This window comes from Drosophila simulans, chromosome X, assembly GCF_016746395.2.
Source record: "Drosophila simulans strain w501 chromosome X, Prin_Dsim_3.1, whole genome shotgun sequence".
In the NCBI taxonomy this organism is placed as follows: domain Eukaryota; kingdom Metazoa; phylum Arthropoda; class Insecta; order Diptera; family Drosophilidae; genus Drosophila; species Drosophila simulans.
In genome coordinates, this window is record NC_052525.2 from 19,718,428 (window position 1) to 19,734,745 (window position 16,318).

The following is a 16,318-nucleotide window of genomic DNA, read 5'->3' on the forward strand; positions in this document are numbered from 1 at the left end:
ATCGGGTAGCTCGGCGCCAGCCGAGGCCGAATCCGAAGTGACTTCGTGGTCCGCTCGTGGCCGCTCGGCTCAGGCCATCGTTCGACGTCGGTGGCGTTCGGCTGGAACCGGCAGGAGCAGTGGTCCGCAGTCGTTGGTCGCCAGCGGAGTGGTTCGCACGTGGCCCGGCTGTAAGTGGCGCAGGATTATGGCTGAGACCCCGCGTCCTGGCGGGATTCTCTTTCGTCCTGCCAGCGGGCATTAACGTGCTGTGCGCTTTATTTAAAAAGCAGCTTAACCTGCTTTTGTGACCTTTTCCCTTTTGGCCAACACGTGGCCAACGGCTTCACCAGCAGGCGCCTCACATTTGTCCACCTCCAACGCCGGCGACAGATAGACTGCGTCCTCGTCCTGGACCACGCCATGCGTGTTGATAAATGGGTTTTTATTTTGATTTTATTCACTGTTTGCCTTGTTTTTGCATATTCATTGACGGGGCTTCGACTCCGATTGCGATTCGATTCGAATTCCCGTCCACCTGCTCCTGCTGCTGCCTCTGCTCCATCTGATCCCCATGCGAGGATGGCCGGTGTGTCCGGCGTCGAGTGCAAATCCTCTGCCACCTATTGCCTTCGGGTCGTGTCTGTGCTGAAATGGTTTTCAATTTATTAGCAATCAGTGGCATTAACAGCCGAATGCGATGCTGTTGCTCCCCAGCGGATATGGCCACTAGGATTATGGCCGGGTCAGTCAGATAGGAAGCCAGTTGTCACTGATCATCGGCAGGGCCGATTGGATGGGCCACAATGGCGAAGGTATTGCGAAGGTGTGCGCGATGATCGCAGTAATGCTATCGAGATCACCTATGACATTATTGGCTGGAGAGTTTCTTGAATTTATTTCAATTTAAGGTTCATTGAGTGGCTATAAAAATTCTTACTTGCCTTGAACTAAAGTTCTGCAGTTGTGTCATACTTTATAAGTTAGACAATTTAATGGATTGATATCATATATGATGCTTTCAGAAATTCAAGCTCAAAAAAAGATACATTTTGTACTAGTAGAACCATTATATAGGAGTAATTCTATGTCTGAGAATGAATTTGTTAGCTTGAAAATCAAATTTGATTGATAGCTTTGGAATTTGCAAGCTATGCTGTGTAGAAGGAGATGGGTAGATACGCAGTCTCATGCCGGAGAATTGATTCTAATTTGATAGCTAATTAATTAATTTTAAGTTAGTTTTTGCCTAAATGGAATGCTAGAAGAAGGCCATTAACCCTCAACCCAACTCTAATCATATTTTAATCTTTCAAACTGGTATCTCGCACACATATGAAAATGAGTCCACATGTGTGGTAAGTATCCTGCGTTGTGCCCCTGATTGAACTGCTGACCCCCTAACCTTCAGCCCGTGTCATACGTGGCATGTATATGCCCCATATGCTGCCCCAGCTGCCATGCCATTGTACTTCGATTCGGTTTGAGGTGCCCTCAAGATCGGTTTTGCATTTATGCGGAGTGGAAATTCCCGGCGAGGAGCCAGGACCAGCGGCGGCCCAGTGTGCGGCCTAATGCGCTCAACCCGGAACCGCAGGGGCGGCAAATTGGTCAAGTCGGTTGCTGGCCACGTAGCCAGTGTCTTGCGGCTGCAATTCCCGTTACCAATCCAATGCCAATGGCAATGGATATGTAGATGCCGATGTAGATGTGGATGTGGATGCAAATGGCAGGAAATGCGTGATAACGACCGGCAGCACACATGGAAAATATTGAAAATTTGAATGAGGGACACGGACACGAGTCCGCTCAGTCGATTCTCGAGATGGAAATGAATGCAGGACGCGGGGCAAAGCCATATCCTGGCCCTGACTGCTATGTCTTTGTTGCTGTCGATGGAGATGTGGAAGTGTGGATGTTGTGAAAGTGTCGACACCAGTCCCGGCCAGGCCAAACACATGGCAAATGGCACATGGCAGACGCTTCTCGTCCAGTGTCCTGCCCCAGCCACGCCCACAGCCCCACCGGCTTTCCCGCAGAAGCTTCCCTGTTTGTGTCGCCGCCTAGTGTAAAGGAACGAGCATAAAGAACCGCAAAATCATGAAATGCAATAATGAAGGCTTCATGGTCGATCGCTCAAACACTCGCTCACACCCGTTGCGATATAGTCGCACACAAAGAGGAGCGCAGGACGAAAATAGAAGGCTGCAGGTCGAAGGGGATGGTGCCGAAGACGAGGATGATGCTGCTGCATAGGCAGCAAACCCAGCAAGCCTGTGGATAAGGGGCCACCAGGCAAGACGTGCAATCGACACGACTGTCAATGCACTCGAAAAAAACGCATATGTTTAGAGTAAGCACAGGTGTTAAAGTTTGTACTAGGTAATCTTGAGCAACCATAAAAATAAGCAATACAATCAATAAGAAATATAATGAGGATTTTAGAGACTGATTATCCTGTGCCCTTAAGACGAGTGCCTTTATTCCAGTGCTTCCCAGTGTGCGTCAGAGTATCTATAAGCCACCGTGTGAGTGTGAGCGTGTGTCTGTCGACACCACAAAGTTGCCATATTTAAAGCATAAAAGCAACATTTCCGTTTGTCGCATGCCGATGAAGCGACAGGAAAACAGAGCAGCAGGCGAGGCTGTGGGCAGGGGCGACTGGGAGTCCTGGAATCGAGAATGGATGGGAGATGACGATGGGCCCATCGATGGATGGAATGGATGGAAGATGGGAGCGGGGTGCGGGGTGCTCCGAAACTAAGCAGAGGTCGAGGCCTACCTCCTTTCGGGGCATGTGGATGTGAATGTGGCACGTGTGTCTGTGAGTGTGTGTCAATTTGTGTGCGTGCGCGTTGCAGTCATGTACAACATGCAACAAACGTGAGAAACTAAAATGAGTGCAATTTGTATTCCACATTTACGTAGAAAAGGAGTCGAAAGGGGGTCGGGATTGGTTATGGGATATCTGGATGTGGATGTGTGGAAAGGCGCCTCATCAAATCATCAAGCCCGAGTTCCGACCACAGAGCGCATCTTTCCCCATCATTTTCGGAAAGCACAAATTTCATTTTTTCCTCATTTGTCGCATAAAATTTACCGATTTACACACACACACAAACAGCTCTGGTCCTGTTCATCATTAAATTGTGTTGGGGCAGTTTCAAAAGAACAAAAAAAAAAAGAAAACTCGACCTGTTTGGGTCACCACTCGGGTCACCCATTCTCAGCCATTGCTTTATTCTTTCCCCAGCTTCGTTGCAGCTGTTCGTGTGCCTTGGTAATTGTTTAAAGTAACTGCAACAAATTGAAATGGAATGCCAGCCAGCCAGCAAAGAAGACAAGCAGCCAAAAAGAAAGAAGGCCAGAGTGGAGCACCGAAAACCGAAACCGAAACTCCACGACCAAGTCAAAGACTGCATACCCTCACCGAGTTGCGGTGACTCAGTGGGTTCAATTAGCCCAGGGAACTTGGTCTGGAGCGATGCGAGACAGCCAACCGTCTCTTCTTTCCTGCCCGTGACCATCATTTGGAATTAGGAATCATTGTCTGACTGGGGCCGAAAGTTCGAGGACTCTCCCCCACTGCAGTTAAAGAGGAGCTGCATCTCGTGCGGCAGGAGGCCGAGGTGTCGCGCTGGGGCATAATAATTTCGAGCATTGTTTCCATTCCACTCCGTTCGCGGGGTGGCCTTTCATGTTATTTCGCTATTTTGGTCTTAAAATTAAAGGCCGACCCAGGGGCCACACAAGCACCGAAAGAAGCAGCCTTAAACCACTTTGGGAAGCCCGCTTGTGGAGATTGGGACTGCCGGGAAGAGGAGCCACCGAGGCCCCAGAGACCGAGGCTACAAGTCCACAATGCACTTCGCTTCGTTCTCCTTCGCCGTTCTCTGCAGCGCATTCAGTTCGCTGACATCCATGTGGGGATGGGACAGGGATGAGGTAGGGGATGGTCATAGGGATGAGGATGGGGAGTCGGGAGCCACAGGCTCTGTGCGTGCGATGAACATGTGCGGATCGTGCTCGGAGTTGAGGGAGCCGGCGGCATTAATGGCAGCGCCAGGGTATCCCTCTACACTTCAAACTCCGTTGACCAACTGCCACGTTATATATGTCCACAAATCTTATATAGGCATTCTACAAATGTCACCGGTTGTGGAGAGGGGCACGCTTATTTAGTTATTTTTAAGTGATAATCTTGACACATGAATACGAACATACTGAAACCATGAGTGATTAGTGTCCTTAATTTAAGCTGAATCAATCAATTAATTAAGATTGCCATGAGTTTGTAAAGGTAAAATAAAATGTTTAACATGTTCATATATTGGCTTTGGAAATGTTGGCCAGTATATACGGCAATATTTCTCCGAGTGTATATAGCGACGCGTGGTTTTGTGCTGGTCCAATTCTTGGCCCTGGCATTCGCCAAACCGAAATCTAATTTAGTTCGTCAGGAGACAATGCCTTTTCTCTTGTCTGTCACGCATCCTTTCTGGGTCTCCTTACCGAATGGCTACATGGCTGCAAGGATTCAGCGATGCAAGGATGCAATTGGGCCAAAGGCGAGAGGCAGGCGGGACTCCCCCTTCCGAGTTGTCTGGCCAAATGCCATAATTAAGGTGTCGCCTCAGTTAGACAAGCCGTAGCGATCTACTTTTCAACCGTCTCGATGGCTGCGACTGCGACTGGAGTGAGGATGTGGAGAGGCGGCCATAGCCATGGGGCCAGTTCCAATTCCACTTATGCGCAGCGCGGAGATTAAGATGTCGACTCGATGCGACTATGAAAATGGCTGATGGAATCCCTTAGCTAACCGCAGAGCCTTGAACTCGTGCCTTCGCTTCTTCTCCAGCTTCAGTGCTTCGGTACCTCAGTTGCTCAGTACCTGGCACATGGAGTGGGAGATGTAAAAATATACTAAATATAAATGCACATAAAAATTCAATTTCTCTAAAGTGTAGCTAAGCATGTAATTGAATTTGTAATGGGGAACATCGTTGAGAATATCGCTCCCACCCTTTCCTCATTCGTTCACGAATTCACGTTAGCAAAATGTCTGTCCCATTGACAGACGAACTCACTGGTTGGCTGGCTGACGAACTGACGGGATGGCTGGATGACGCCCCAACCAACTGGCTGAGTACCTATCGTATGCATGGGAGATCCAGATCCATGTGCCGGTTCCATACCATTGAGTGTGTGTGAATGAGTCATACAATCGAGTAGGTCTGTGTGACATTTGACATAGGAATCCATTCAAATTCCCCACTTGGCCCCTCAAACGTTGCCATTATGTCTGCGTGGCAATTTTTCGCTCCTCTTTCGATTACCAGGACACAAAGAGGCCAAAGGAAACGTAAACCAAACACCAGCTCACTGAGATATATAGATGTGTCTGCGAATGACAAAATTAATTTGTATTTTGTATGCACATCAATTGCTAATAAGAAAAGGAAAGTGGAGATGTTAAGTTAACAGCGGGATAGGCGAAAAACCGGCCCCTTTTAGCCCTTTCTCCGTGGCCCCACGTTGGGCGCCAGTTTTTCATTTCGCCGAAACATAGTCATTAAACGGCTTTCGCGCTTGTTGCCCCTGTTGTTTGAGCGTTTGGGGGCTTCATTTCGGTCATCCGCTCCGTTTTATTGGTCAATTAAATGCGACTTCTGCGGCGGCTGCTGCGGGCGAGGCCGTTTAAGAGCTGCACAACCAATCTCGAGGTCATCGCCGTCGCCAACGAGTCGCACTAAAAGTAACAGCGCACAAGTGCCGGGGGACAGACGAGCTGAGGGCGTTGCATGTCGATGGGACGTTGGACGTTGATGTGGATGTGCGGCAGTCACGCCTCGTGCATCTGTCAATCAGGCAGTCAGTCGGTCAGTCAATCAGCGACATTGACAGGCCATAAAATTGGGCAGGTCAATCAATTAGTGGGTGACCCCGACCCTTGATGGGGCCGGAGAAGTGGTCGAGGCCCGGCGATCTTCGGCCAGCATCATTATCGCCTGTCAACGCCAGTCAGGACATGTCACGCAGCGCAACGAATCAGGTCCGGCTCCAGGTCTAGACACAGATTCATTCCAGAATCAGGCCTTACTCCTCTATTGTGCAGTATCCACTCTCCATTGTCCATCGTCCATCGTCCATCGTCCACTCACTTCCACTCGCATGAGCCGGCATGTAAATTTCCGAGAGCGTCTGGCAGGGGGGAACAGTCGGAGCCCAAAAGGAAACAATTATGCTGAGCCAATGAAGCAAACTTCATCCGCCCTGTTGCCGTGACACGACTCTTGTCAGGACCGTGACACGTCGGTGCCGTTTCCTGCCCCTTTAAGCGCCAACCGCCCATCGTAGTCGCTGTCGAGGCACTTTGTAAAATAAACACGAATGAGACGTGAAATGGAGTGGCTCGACCGTAGATACCCGCTAATATGTTAACTTAACATATAAAGCCTTGTTGCCATTGTTTTTGAAACGTAGTCATAGAAATGGTGGATGTGGCTTACAGTATGACTAGCTCTGCAATGCTGGTCAAAAATATGTGTCCGACTCAGTGTAAGGAACACGGTTACCCATTATACCCTTTCTTCTCAGCGACTAACGGGTATAATACAATGAAAATTTGCTGCTTCCGGCCGAGAACGGGGCTCCATCTCCTTCACAACGTATCCGAATCAGCCGCATCCGTGACCATGTCCGTGTGTTATTTCTGCTGCTTCACCTCCGTCTCTGCTGCTTTTCTTTTCAACATAATTTTTAATGGGACGCAACGAAACGAAAAGTGAGAAAGCTGCAATGCACAGTGGCTAAAGACATAAGAATAATTTGGAAAAACTATAGCATTTTTTCACCGTTTACTTAATTTAATTTTCAGATTTTAGGACAGCCTGTAAGTTGACTACTATGCTGGTCATCAACATAAAAACTGATAGCAGATAGCAGAGCTGACGAAATATTCCAACCTATTTATGTTTAAATAATTTTAGATTCAGCACTAAGGTAAATTCCAGCTCGTATCACTTTCATATAAATACAACTACCATGCGCTATTTTTAACTTAAGCAACTAAGGGGTACTTAACTATAAATAGAATGAGTCTTGAACGCTTGTTAGTATAATGATAAGGTGTTTATATTGAATCAAAAAACTATAAAAATCATAGGTACATATATGCACATGTGACCAGAGCTATCGCAAATCTGTGCCGCAAATCACCGATTTCAGCCAACGTGGACCACTGTGCCATACCCATATCCGTACTCACTCCTTCCGGAACTCACTTCCGCAGCCCAACTAACTGTTAACGTGCGTGTGGGTGGGTGGGGAGAGCGTGGAAATGCAAATGATGCTATCTGTGCCTTCTCCTCCTCCGCGTGGAGGCTTGGCTCACACTTATCCAGCCGGAGTCCTGGCGGTCCTGAAGTCCTGGCATTCTGGCCTGCTTGACATTCCGCAGCCGTGCGCTCAGCTTACTTCGCAGAAAACTTTTCATTGCCGTTAAGAAATTGATCAAGTGAAAAGGTGAAAATTGATTTTGCTACATGTGTTGTGTGCGCCTCCCCCAGATCCGCCCTGCCGTATAAGTGTCAATTGTTTATCAAACAGAGACATGCGAGAGCCCAAGTGACTTTCACATGTACGCCCTGGTGACTTTTTACCGACTTACTTCGTTTAACTCGGCCGCAGGATGGGGATATGGTTATAAGGAGGAGGAGGAGTTGGAGGAGCAGCATCAGGATGAGTCGGCCGACTCCGGGTGACTGCCTCTCTGGATGACTGACATGTGGCGTGTCATTCGATTACGTTAATCAAATGATGCACAAACACGAGGCTACTCCCCAGCACTTTCGCCAAAGAGCCCCCAGCTTCATTTGTGTTTGTACAATCGCACCGGAAAAACATGACTTAACAATACATCTTCGGGGAAAAACTCAAGACCCATCATTCGCTCAGAAATGAAGCTTCGCTAAGAATGAATAAATCGAGTACTTTACTTATTCATGTATGATAACAATTAAATCTAAAAGTTAGAATGGTTAGAATGGTTAAGGAAACCAGTCCTACATATGGAAATGAACTTATTCATTTTTATAGATCAAAGTATCTTACTATTCCTTATTTTCCTTAAAAGAGCAGCTCACAAAATTTACCATTTTCATTTGTCTTTCCCAGTTAGGCAAAATCCATGAATGAATTAATGAAGCTGTCATAACGATAACATATTTTTAAGTTAATTATGTTTGGCTTAACATATCAAGTAAATAAACCAGTTCTGAACGTGTTCAACCAAATAAATAATCGCACTAATCAAACTCCCAGATCTATCTTAAAGTTGTAGTACGTTAAAATATATATATATTTGTGCATTTCAATAATTACCTTTTCACATTTAATTAAAATCAAAGGCTTAAATTATGCTTATCCTCGTTTCACAGGTATATGAATGTGTCCATTTTGTTTATAAAATATTTCCCAATAAATGTGAATTTCGCACCATGTGTATTGAAGCGTAACACATGCATAAATAGCATACACTTTCGGATAGGGGGTAGGTTGAAATTTACTGAAATAGGCGCTAAATAGTTGCCATTCGCCCGCCATAAACTCTGACCATGCCCAGATGTATCTAAAGCATCTGAAAAATCCAGGGCTCTGCCATTGTATCCGTTATGATGATGATTATGACCCAGCAGCTGCTGTGGGCAATATATGAAATGAAAATCTCAGCACCCGCACTTGACTCACTTTGGCCGCACAATTCATGGCTGTGTTCACGAGCCCGAACCCGAGCCCGAGAACCCAATCCCAATCCCAATCCCTACCCCAATCTCCAGCCCAATTCCATTCCCTCTGCCATCATTGTTAAACGTTTTTTTATGGCCTGCCAAAATCATATTGAATACAAATGAAAGCGTGTCGGCTGTCCCTAGTCGAAAACCACGAAGGAGGAGGAGGAAGGTGTGGGTTTAAGGGGGTGAAAAAGGAGCAGCACATGGCCACCAGTTTGGTAGGAGTGAACAGGATGTACAGGAAGTACGGGAAGAGCCGTTGCAATCAATTGCCATACACATGCAGCCCTAAATGCAAAGTTCAACAACTGCAGATTGTGGATGTAAATCTTTGTTCCACCTCGATGGCAAATTGCAGGGTAAAACTTTATCGTGTAATCATTTTAAGTTCACTTCCTTATTATTTTTGCACAACAAGTTGCAACAATTGCAGTTGCCTATGTCATTTTCCGAGTGCTTAGCACTGCCCTCCAGTTCGCTCGTCCTTCGTCCTTCGCCCATCGCCCACTTGGCCCACTTCACAGTGGGTAATTGTTGCTGCTGCTGCCGTTGCAGCTACTTCTTAAGTTTCGTATACAACTTTTATGACACTTTGTCGTATTGTTTTTTGTTTGGCTTCTACCGTACTTTGCGGCGAACGTGTCATATTCAGTTATGTATTTATTCCTTGCCCAGTTTCATAGTTTCTTTCCTCCGCAACTCAACTCAACTCAACCCAACCCAACTCAGCTCAGCTCAGCTAGGCTCCTCAGCTCAGACTCAGCTCCAGCTTCGGTTCTCTTCAGTTCAGTTCAGTTCCAGCTACGGCTTTGAGTTTCCACTTTCAGATTTGCCAGTCTCAAAACTATTCCCCGCAGATCGCCCACGCCACCGAAGAAGGGTTAAGATGGGCCTGCAGTTGGGGATTCAGATGGAAATGGAGATGATGGCTGAGACAGTGGCAGAGGCAGAGGAGGAGGAGGAGGAGGAGGAGGCAGCTGTCAGAAAAACGCTTTGAGCACGAATCAAATGCTTTTTCCCTGATTTTTCACTTGCCAGCATTTATTCGCCGGACAGGAATGGGCCGAGCAATTTGGATCACAGCCACGCAGCAATTGGTGCTCGTCCTCCAAATGGGCAAGATATTGATGCCAATATAGGAACGAGAGTAGCGGAATCTGATAAGTATTCATATATATATTTCATACCAATATATATTTATCACTTTTCCGGGCTAACAATTGGTTCTCAACAACTATGTCACCAGATCCTGAAGGATAAATGAGGGCTTCTGCAATGCTCTCAGATTTTCCGAGTCTAAAACTTGTTCAATTTTAATAGCATTTAATAGCATAAATCAATAGATAATAGGTTATCAATATTTGGTATGGTGCGTACTCTATAACCCTTTTTGCTTGCGGTATGAATGATAATTTTCCGAGCTCCAGTGTTGTAGAACGAAATGAACAGATTTTTGCCCCGCCAAATGCCAAACACCTTAACGACGTGATTACGTCCTAAAGCTTCAATTAAGTAGCCACTCCGCCATGCCCCCTAGTTATTTAAGCTGGGCGGGGACCTGGATTCACTTACTGAAAGCGATTACACAGAAACAATTCAATCGAGTCGGCTGCTCAGTGCCTATCCGTGATCTCACTGGGTCATAGTTTGCCCACCCACTCCGGCTCCTCCTATTCCCCCTACTCCGGCTCGTCCTCCGCCGACGACCTTTCCCCCGGCAAATCAGAGGCACCCTTGGGGATTTCGGCATTGCGATAAGGAGGTCGTCGAGTCAGCTCTCCAGCTCTCCAGCTCCGCAGCCATTGGAATATCCCCTCCTTTGCTGCTCCACCGCTCCTGCTGCTGTGTTGTGTCGCCTGTAAGTGCTCGAAAGTCAATTTTGAATTTAAAATACACCACGTAACGCAATATGTTGATCTTTTGAATACGAATGCGGCAGCCACGTTGCGATGGGGGGTTCGATGCTCCGGGTTCGGGGCTCCCAGATTCGAGGTATCCGAAAATGGCAGCACAAGCACAAATACCCAGACACACACATCTTTAACGAATTTAAATAAACTTCACTAATAAAATGTCGTTTACAAGTGGCAAGTGTCGAAGTTGGCTCAAAGAGTAACTGAACGACTGACTCGATGACTGACTGAATGACTGGCTGAATGACTGACAAGGTGGATGCGGATGCTGGCAGGAGTGGATGCATGAGTTGATGCCAACAACGTATTAATTTTGTGTATCAAAATAAACTTATTGTTCTGGCATTCTGCCCGCTCCAAGCCAGCCGCTTGCCCCCAAAAAATAAGAGCCAGCACCAGAGACAAACAATGCAAAGAAGCTGGGGGGAATCTGGAGCTGGCTGGCTTGTTTCCTGCCTGGTTGGGGTTACCTCCATGGCCATGGCTGCAGATACAGTTACCAGTCACCGACTTGGGCTGGAATCGGATGGAAACTACGACGGTGGCAGGAGCAGTACCAGTGACAGTGGCAAACGCAAAGGCAAAGGCAGAGGCGAACCAAAGGCAATGGCAGTGGCAACGGAACGGCTACGGCATGTATAAATATCTACATCACGTTCCAAGCTCGGAATGCCAATGTAAATATTTTCAAACTTTGATGAAATAATCAAGGTAAACAGTAAATGTCGTCGTTGTCGTTCTCGTACTCGTTCAGGTTCTCATCTCCCTCAGCTTTGGATTCAGACCCAAAGCCACGCTCTTCTTTCTCCCGACGGCAGTACACTTAAGAAAAAACTATGCATCTTTTGACAGAAATGCAGCATAATAACCATAAGCTTTCCACGAAAATTATTATGTTAAAATGTGCGACTGTTATAATTACTTAAGTTTTAGTCACTTATCCCTTTTTAATAAACTATTATCTGCTCTGTTTTTTTCTCGAGTGTACTTGGTTTTCTGGGGAACGCGGAGGCTTTTGGGAAATGGACAATGGGAGGAGGAGCGTCTGCGGCTCGTGTGGACTTTAGTGTTGCAGGCGAATGCTCGTTTCGGCCTTTCACCCTCCCCCCACCCGTCCAACAATTGTTTTCCCAGCCCGCCGGGCTGTGTACCACCCACATCCACCAACCCCCGCACTGACCATTTTGTTTGTTTGGCAGACATAAATGTTTAACTGCCGGACGAGATGCGGAACGGACCAGACCGCAGTTGGGACAACTGCTGCCAAGGCAGGAAAGTCACCGAAGGAGTGTTCATCCGGGCCGGATCCTCTCCAGCGCACCTGCGCTTCCAGTATCACTTCCAGTTCCAGATCCGCCCCAGATCCTAGTCCCAACTTCTGGCCACATCGTCAATCACCCGGCTGAAGCCCGGACTTAGACGTCGGCTGTGATAATAATGGGCACGGCCAGAATCCAGAATCCAGGGTCCACGAACCAGGAACCAGAAACCAGGACCAAGAACCCAGAACCCAGAACCCAACCGAACCGAACCGAATCGAACTCTGAACTGGTGCTCAGTCGGGCGTGAGATCGCCAAGGCTGCTGGCGATAGCCTTTAAATTGCCACCTCTGCACGGACAGCCACGTGTGTGTGAGTATGTGTGCAGGTGTGAACAGGGAGTGTCCAATAGGGTGGACCTTAGTAGCCCAGCTGCATGTGTATCACAATTACTGCAGTGTAAAGTACTTCATTTACTCAGTTGCCAATCTGCTATAGTTGTGAATGCTTTTTTTTATTTTACAAGGAGAGCTCATCTTGAAAGCTCACTTCAATTGATAGCTTTAAATGACCAAGGTCCACCCGAGTTTGGTTCACTCTGGACCCTCCGGATGCTAGCGACTGTCACCTAGGTGCCATCCAGCGTTTGGGTCGCCAGTGGATGTGGAGAATCGGGAATGGAAGCTGCGACTGGGGAACGGGGACTACGGATTGGGACTGGCTAAACGCTTTCGCTTACCACCTTCGACACCTCCAACACCCCCAACACCTCCGACACCTGCAGCACCTATGCACACTCCAAGTTCACCGAGATAAGCCACCATAAATCTGTTGCCATCATTTTAAAGCGATTACTACAAATGGATGTGCACACGGCGACTGCGACGCGACTGCGATGACAACGAAAATGGGGAAAAGCCAGAAAAGCAAGAGCGTGTGGGTGTGTGGAAATACATACGCCTGCCTGTGTTTTCGCTCGCTTTTCATACGTTTTCTTTTGGGGTTTTGGCTTTTCCAGCGCTGTCATCGCAAACACCCAGCAGCAGTCGAAACGAAAGCAGAACAGACCAATGGAAAGGCTAACGGAATACTAACACCAATATCGGGTAGCTATGTTGTTTGGGAATCTTGTAATACCCGCAACTGCAAACTATCATGGCCCACTTTCAAATAAACAAGAGAGAATGCTATAGTCGAGTTCCCCGACCATCACATACCCGTAATTGGTGAATTATATGAGAAAAAATTTAACATTTTTCAAAACTTTGGGCGTGGCAGTTTTGTGCGGTTTGTGGATGCTAGAGTGGGCGTGGCGATAAACCTGCGTCCACGTCTCTAGAATCTGTATGCTGAATCTCAACCTTCTAGCTTTTATAGTTCATGAGATCTCGACGTTTCTACGGGCATGGCCATTTCGACTCGTCTATTGATCCTGATCAAATGCTTCCTTCTGCCTCTTACATACTTTTCAACGAATCCAGTATACCCTTATACCAAAGCACTAGAATAAACTAGACACTAGAATAGTGTCTTTGCTTTTACTCCAAGAGTAACAGGTATAAAAATAAAATGCAAAACAGAAAATGTTCTAATTAACGCTCCATTTCAGGGATGGTCATAATATATTTGTGCGTCAACACTTATACCATTTGATAGTACATTGGTATTTTGGGAATAGGTTAACAGAAATCGCAAATACTACATGTCCTGCAAATATATCCTTGCCTCTAGTACAACGAGGTATAAATTCATGAGGCGAATGAATAAAATCCTTCTCTTTTCCCTCTTCTGGGCAATCCACCTTTCCATGTCCTTTAATTGCTCCTCGAGGCGCTGGAAAGCTTCGCTATCGTTTTCTTCCTCGGAATCTGAGGATTGCGAACCCTCCTCCGATCCACTTGGCTGCTCGGGATCCCCTGTCGTCAAGACCTCGTCGCTTCCAGTTGCCTCTGCTTCCGCGTCCAAATTCTCTGACATTTCTGAATTAAGTTGTGCTCTGGAGCTTGTTTCTCAGTCAAGTAGTGAAACGAAAGTGAACTAAATATTCCGGCGGAACGAAATATTGACAATCGAAAGCATAGCCAACTTGATCGAAAATAATTTGAATTTTAAAGTGTTTCCTTTTATATCGGAACAGCTATAATCTAGCACATAATGGCATATATCAGTTAAGAGTCAAAATTTTATTTCTAGCTTGGACAGTAATCCTGATCACCCTTCTTTTGAAGGGTCTGAACCAGTCTCTTCTCCATAATAACAAGCGGCAGGATAACAAAATCAACCAATTTGGATGTAAAGTAAGGCAAAAAATATTAACATGTTAACATGTTAACAGTAAGACCATAATGTTACCATAGTGCATTGATAATTCAATTCAATTGACTTTTGTAATAGTGTATACCCACCTCGAATTCGGAAGTAAAAGAAAAGAAAATGCAAAAGAGAAAATGTGCTAATTAAAGCTCCATATCCGGGATGCTCATGATATATTTATGCGTCAACAATTACACCATTTGATAATACATTGGTATGTTGGGAATAGGTGAACAGAAGTCGCATATTCTATAAATGATGTACTTCTGCTAGGATTGCAGCAAAGAGGCGATTGAACAGCACATTCAATTCCTCCTCCCGGGCCATCTCCCTATTCAGGCGCTCTAGTTTCTCTAGGAGGGGCTGGAACTTCGCAGGCATCTTCTGGGTAGACACATTTATCGTATTCAAAGAAACTTCAGTTTTCGAAGAAGAAGCCCCTGAGGACTACGAACCCACCTTCGATCCACTCGGCTGCTCAGGATCCTCTGTCAACTCGTCGTTTCCAAATGGCGTTGCTTCCGCGCTCGAATTATCCGTCATTTCTGAATTAGGTTGTGCTTTGGAGCTTGTTTCTCAGTCAAGTAGTGAAACGAAAGTGAACTAAATATTCCGGCGGAACGAAATATTATGACAACTGAAAGCATAGCCAACTTGATCGAAAATGAATTTGGATCTAAAATGTTTCCTTTTAAATTAGCAAAGTCGATGTTAAGATTAGACGTTCTATTCGTATCGCAAACAAAGTGATCCTAAAAACCATTCTCTTCTTTACAAAATCATATTAGAATCAAGACAAATCTTCAGAAGAAAGCAAAAACAAATTCTGCACAGAAGCCGTTACAAAAGTAGACCACCGAATAGACCGCCAGACTTGAACTACCAACCAAAAGTTTCACCAATCGTGATTGAACAAGGGAGAATGTTATAGTCGAGTTCCCCGACTTACAGATACCCGTTACTCAGCTAGTGTGAATGTGAATGAGAAATTTCAAACTTTTTCTGGTATATCGATAGATATTGGGGAATAAAATGAGAAAAAATTTTAAAAATTGTTCAAAAGTGTGGGCGTGTCCGTTTTGGCGCCTTTAGGGCGTTAGAGTGGGCATGGCAAAAAGCTTTTTGGCAAATCTATAGAAATTTAAGCGTATAATAAAACAATGAAAAAATATGCAACAATTTTTAAAAAATGTGGGCGTTTTGTGCGGTTAAAGTGGGCGTGGCAACATGGGTCAAAAAACTTGCGCAGCGTCTTTGTCTCTTTTCTGAGCCTTAGTTCCTGAGCTCTCGACGTTCATACGGACAGACGGACATGGCCAAAACGACTTGGCTATTGATCCTAATCAAGAATATATATCGGAAGAATCGGAAACGATTCCGTCTACCTGTTACGTATTTTTCAAGGAGTCTAGTATATTCTTTCACTCTACGATAGGATAGTTATAGCTTAGTTATAGTTAGTTACCCAACTAGTGGAAATGCACCGGGAAGAAGTATTTGTATTTTTTTGCCATTTTTGAATATGCAGAAAAATCAAACAACATACAAGAAGTTTTTTGTTTTAAGAATATGAAAAAAACGGTATGATAGTAAAAACACAGACCAAACTTATTCAACTGTTCAATTTTTTTGCGTTCCTTGCAATGCATCGTGCATGATTTCAATTGATATACTTACATTTTTTAATCCACAATGATGATTTGCTTTTAAAATGGATTAAAAAATGGGAATCATATAAAAAAACAATGCCCCTCACTTTTACGATAACAAGCATAAATAAATGTATCTTTGAAACTATGCAATGTTGCATTTAAAAGAAACGTCGAATTATAAATTAGTTAATTGAAGGGGAAATACTCGTAGTGTGGGGTCCGAAACTATTTTCGTTTTTAAATACTTATTAAGATTATTTATGGCCTCCCTTGGGATCTGTCAAGTGGCATTTGGTCCGGTAACTTTTTCGAGGCGAGAAGGTAGATCATTCGTTTCTTCAGATTTATGGGTGCCGCGTGATAGAACCTGCTCCTCCCCACCAATTTTGGAATCCGAATCCGGATCCGG

At 45.6% G+C, this 16,318-nt stretch overlaps 1 protein-coding gene across 1 annotated transcript; it reads right to left on the reverse strand.

Annotated features, from left to right (window-relative positions):
* Positions 1-13,516: 13,516 nt before the first annotated feature.
* On the reverse strand, positions 13,517-14,014 carry LOC6726509. The gene has a single exon (XM_002107429.4). It carries the CDS (start codon positions 13,919-13,921, stop codon positions 13,643-13,645), a length of 279 nt encoding a protein of 92 aa, XP_002107465.2. The 5' UTR covers positions 13,922-14,014; the 3' UTR covers positions 13,517-13,642.
* Positions 14,015-16,318: the final 2,304 nt, after the last annotated feature.

Bases quoted from the DNA above. Each gene is read 5' to 3' on its own strand.
- LOC6726509 (XM_002107429.4), bottom strand. From the start codon at position 13,921: ATGTCAGAGAATTTGGACGCGGAAGCAGAGGCAACTGGAAGCGACGAG.